At 34.7% G+C, this 4,332-nt stretch overlaps 1 protein-coding gene across 1 annotated transcript; it reads left to right on the plus strand.

The window, feature by feature from the left end:
- Positions 1-1,909: 1,909 nt before the first annotated feature.
- LOC140007161 (zinc finger BED domain-containing protein RICESLEEPER 2-like) lies at positions 1,910-4,032 on the plus strand. The gene is made up of 2 exons (XM_072049846.1): positions 1,910-2,685; positions 3,003-4,032. The coding sequence occupies exons 1-2, from the start codon at positions 1,910-1,912 to the stop codon at positions 4,030-4,032; spliced, it is 1,806 nt and encodes a 601-aa protein (XP_071905947.1).
- The last annotated feature ends 300 nt before the right edge of the window (positions 4,033-4,332 follow it).

The following is a 4,332-nucleotide window of genomic DNA, read 5'->3' on the forward strand; positions in this document are numbered from 1 at the left end:
TGAATAACTTTTGTTGTAAAGCGTGGTCACACTTTATAAAGAATTGTAGTGTACCCATCAGGCTTTAAAAACACCAATTTGCACCGAGTATAGAGCATGGGCATGTCTTATAACGAAAAGTCTTCTGCCCAAAAAATTTGCACCTATTCAAAACACAAACCTCATAGAGCACGCCCGCGACCTACAATAAATTGAAATTTTTGGATTGCCTCTCAAGTAGCGCCTTTCTTTAACATCTTTGACTAGACATTGTCATGTGCTCAATTAGGATGTAACTCAAACTTCTTTGCAACTCTTGACAATTCTTTTGAATCCAAACTGCGATTGATTACAATGTTTAATACATCCCTACCATTTAATTCAAACGTTTGCTGCATGAAATGGTCAGTTACATCTATAACAAAAATTTAATGTGCCTCACTAGGACATTTCATGGTATCATAGATATTGAATATTATAATTTTGCCATCAAATTTCATAGTTAAGGTTCCTAAATAAATATCAAAAAATTTTTTAGATGTCATTAGAAATGGTCTACCTAACAAAATTGGGGGTGAAACAAAAAAAAATCATCATCCATATCTAACACACAGAAATTTGCAGGAAAACCAATTATCAACTTGAACTAAAATATCCTCCAATACTCCATCAGTATATGTATTAGACCTATCAACCAGTTGCATAATGACACTCATTTTTTTTAAGGGCACAAGATTAAGAGAATTATAAATAGAATGAGGCATGATATTTATCGCAACTCCTAAATCTAACAATGCTTTTTCGACCCTAGCATTTCCTATTTTGTAAGGAACAGTAAACATACCTAGATCCTTACATTTACGAAGCAATTTTTGTTGTAGCAATGCTGATAGGGGTGAACAAATACGGTAATTACCGAATTACCAACCGAAATCGATTTGAATTTGGTGATTTAAAGTTGGTAATTTGGTAATTTGATTGGTAAACCGGGGGTACCGAATTAGTAACTATTGAATCTGAGTTGAAATCGGATTCAAGGTTACTGAATTCGGCTTTACCGAATTCGAATTTATTTCAGTAAAATGGTACAATTTTACCGTTTTCAAATTCGAATTCCACTTCAAGTGTAATATGAAACAAATGTTACAACTCTTCCATACCCAAATCCCCAACTCTTTGTTCTGTTTCTTCTGCTTTCTCATTCCTTTGCACCACCACCGCACCTAATTCCATAGATAAAGCTATGAAGAAGACCACGCCTCTCTCTCTTTCTCCATAGACCATGCCTCTCTCTTTTTCTCCATCTCTAGTTCCCATTGCACAGTCCACAGTCCACACCTCACTGGCTCACTCCACACCTTAGTTTCACTCATAGAGCCTCCAGTAGACCAGCACCACCAGGACTATGGATCGCCAGTGCTGAAGCCTAAAGGTAAATTTAATACTTTACTTTAGTTGTCCTAATTTCACTAATAAATTTCCCTAATTTCAAAATTTAATTCATTTGAAGCATGTGAAATTTTGGATGAAACCGAAACCTTAGAGGAAGCGGTTAAAGGGGTGATTTTTGAAGCATCTGAAACTAACGAAGCTGCAGTCAATAAAGGGGTGTAATTTTGATGAATAATGAAGCTACGGTCAAACTAATGCTAAAACTTGTTTATTTGGATAGTTTCTGAACTAATTTCATATGGAATTTTGTAAGCAAAATTAAAGGTGCAGTCGAACTAATTTTTGTTACTGCACCAGCATAGTAAATTAGTAATTGCTACTGCACCATCAATTATCAACGGATTCTGATCGACTAAGTTGATTAGTTCTAAACTCTTATTTCATTTTGTAATTGAATTCATATTTATTGATAATTGATTGTTGCATTAAATTGTATAATTTAGTTGCTCAGATTTACAAGAAAAAAAAAACTGAAACTATGTCTACTAAAGTTGAGAGTAATCTAAGTCATAAGGAGCTAGAACAAGAAGGGTCGTCTGGAACTCTTCCTCCTAGTCGAACTACACAAAGCTGTGAGGAATCTGGTTTTGTCAAGAAAAGAGAAGAGTACAAGAAGAGGTCAAAAGCTTGGGATCATTTTCAGGTAAAGCATTTGCAAGGAGTTCATCATGCAATCTGTAAATACTGTGAGAAGGACATAGCTGTGGATCCCAAAAGTAATGGTACGACTCCCCTTAATACTCATGTAGCCAAATGTCCTCTAAATCCTAAAAATAAGCCAACTAATCAAGCTACTTTATGTTTGGGTGAAACTGAAACCTTAGAGGGAGAGGTTAAAGGGGCACTTATAAGTTGGAAATTTGATACTGAAGCCACTAGAAAAATCATAGCTTATATGGTAATTGTTGATAAGTTGCCATTTAAACATGTAGAGGGAAAAGGTTTTCAATATATAATGCGGACTGCTTGTCCATCATTTAGAATTCCTTTGGGATGGACTATTTCTAGAGATTGTTATCAGTTGTATTTAGATGAAAAAATTAAGTTGAAACATCTCTTAAAGAATAACAGTGGTAGAATTTGTCTAACCACAGATTCCTGGACATCCATTCAAAGGATAAACTATATGTGCCTCACTACCCATTTCAAAGATAATGATTGGAAACTGAACAAAAAGATCCTAAATTTCTGTTCTATTGCTAGTCACAAGGGAAATGAAATTGGTAAGGCCATAGAAAAGTGTCTACTAGAATGGTGAGTTGATGATATTCTAACTGTTACAGTTGACAATGCAAGTTCCAATGATTTAGCTGTCCAATATTTACGAGGAAAACTTCAAAATTGGGGTAAAGCTGTGTTAGGGGGGAAATGGACTCATATGAGGTGTGTAGCTCATATAGTGAATCTAATTGTCAATGATGGCATAAAAAAACTTGGGGATTCAGTTGATTGTGTCAGAGCAGCAATTAGATATGTTAGACAGTCACCTTTTAGATTGAAAAATTCAAGGAGTGCGTTGAAATTGAAAAAATTGAATGTAAAAGGGTGCTCAGTTTGGATGTCTCTACTAGGTGGAATTCTACATATCTAATGCTAGAAACATCTCAGAGGTTTGAGGAGCAGGATCCTTATATGCTTCAAGAGTTAAAAAATCTGCCAACAAAATCTGATTGGACAAAAGCTAGATTCTTGGTAATTTTTTTGGAAAACTTTTATCAGCTAACTGTGAAGGTTTTCGGTTCCAAATATGTGACTTCGAATAATTTTTTCATTGATATTAGTTACATTCATGGCATTTTAATTGAAATGGTAGCAAGTGATAATGATGAATTGAGTTCAATGGCAAGATCAATGAAGGAGAAATATGACAAGTATTGGGGAAAGATTGAAAAGATAAATATGCTGATTTTTATTTCCTCTATTCTTGATCCTCGAACTAAACTTGAATACCTTGAATTTGTGGTTGGCCAAATGTATGGTGAGTTTGATGGTGCAACACTAGCTGGCCTTGCAAAAGATGCAATGTTTGAGTTGTTTAATGAATACAAGATGCTTAGCACACTTGCCTCACATTCTGCCTCTTCTTCACTTTCAAGTGATTCTCAAAGGGGTAAAACTACATTTCATGGAGATGCCTCTAAAACAATCATTGATAGGTACAAGTTGGAATTTAAGAAGAGAAAAATGGAACTTGGGGGTAGAGATGCAAAATCTAAATTAGATATATATTTGAATGAGGAGTCTGAGAAAAATGATGAGAGATTTGATATCTTGTTGTGGTGGAAGGCTAATAGCCTTAGATTCCCAATCCTTTCTAAAATTGCTCGTGATGTGTTAGCAGTCCCAATTTCTACTGTTGCCTCCGAATCTGCTTTTAGTATCGGAGGTCATGTTCTTGATACATTTAGGAGTTCTTTGACTCCTAGAATTTTACAAGGTTTAATATGTGCTCAAGATTGGCTTAGGTCCTCTAAGACAGAATTGAATGTAGAAGAAAATATGGAAGAGCTTGAAGCCTTTGAATCTGGTAAGCTATCAAAATTCTTATTGCAGAATTGGAAGTATTTCTTTATTTCTAATAATTGCCTTTATGATACTTAATGAATTTTGTTTGTTCTTACAAAGTTGCTAAAGGTGGGAGCTGAACCAACTATAATTGACCTTTGAGAAGTCACAAATGCTGAAGTTTGAGTGTTGAGAGTTGAACCAACTCTTGTTGTAGTTTCTAGACAATGACTTTTCATTTTCAATTGTGGATTGTAGTTTATGATTTGAGGACAAGTTAATTTTGACTTTTATTTCTGCATTATGGATTGTGGAGTGTGAATTTTTAGTTTCACTAGTTTGTAGTTTATGGATCAGTGATCCAAATGTGTGTTAGATATTGTGGAATATCAGTAC

Source organism: Coffea arabica, chromosome 5c (genome assembly GCF_036785885.1).
Source record: "Coffea arabica cultivar ET-39 chromosome 5c, Coffea Arabica ET-39 HiFi, whole genome shotgun sequence".
In the NCBI taxonomy this organism is placed as follows: domain Eukaryota; kingdom Viridiplantae; phylum Streptophyta; class Magnoliopsida; order Gentianales; family Rubiaceae; genus Coffea; species Coffea arabica.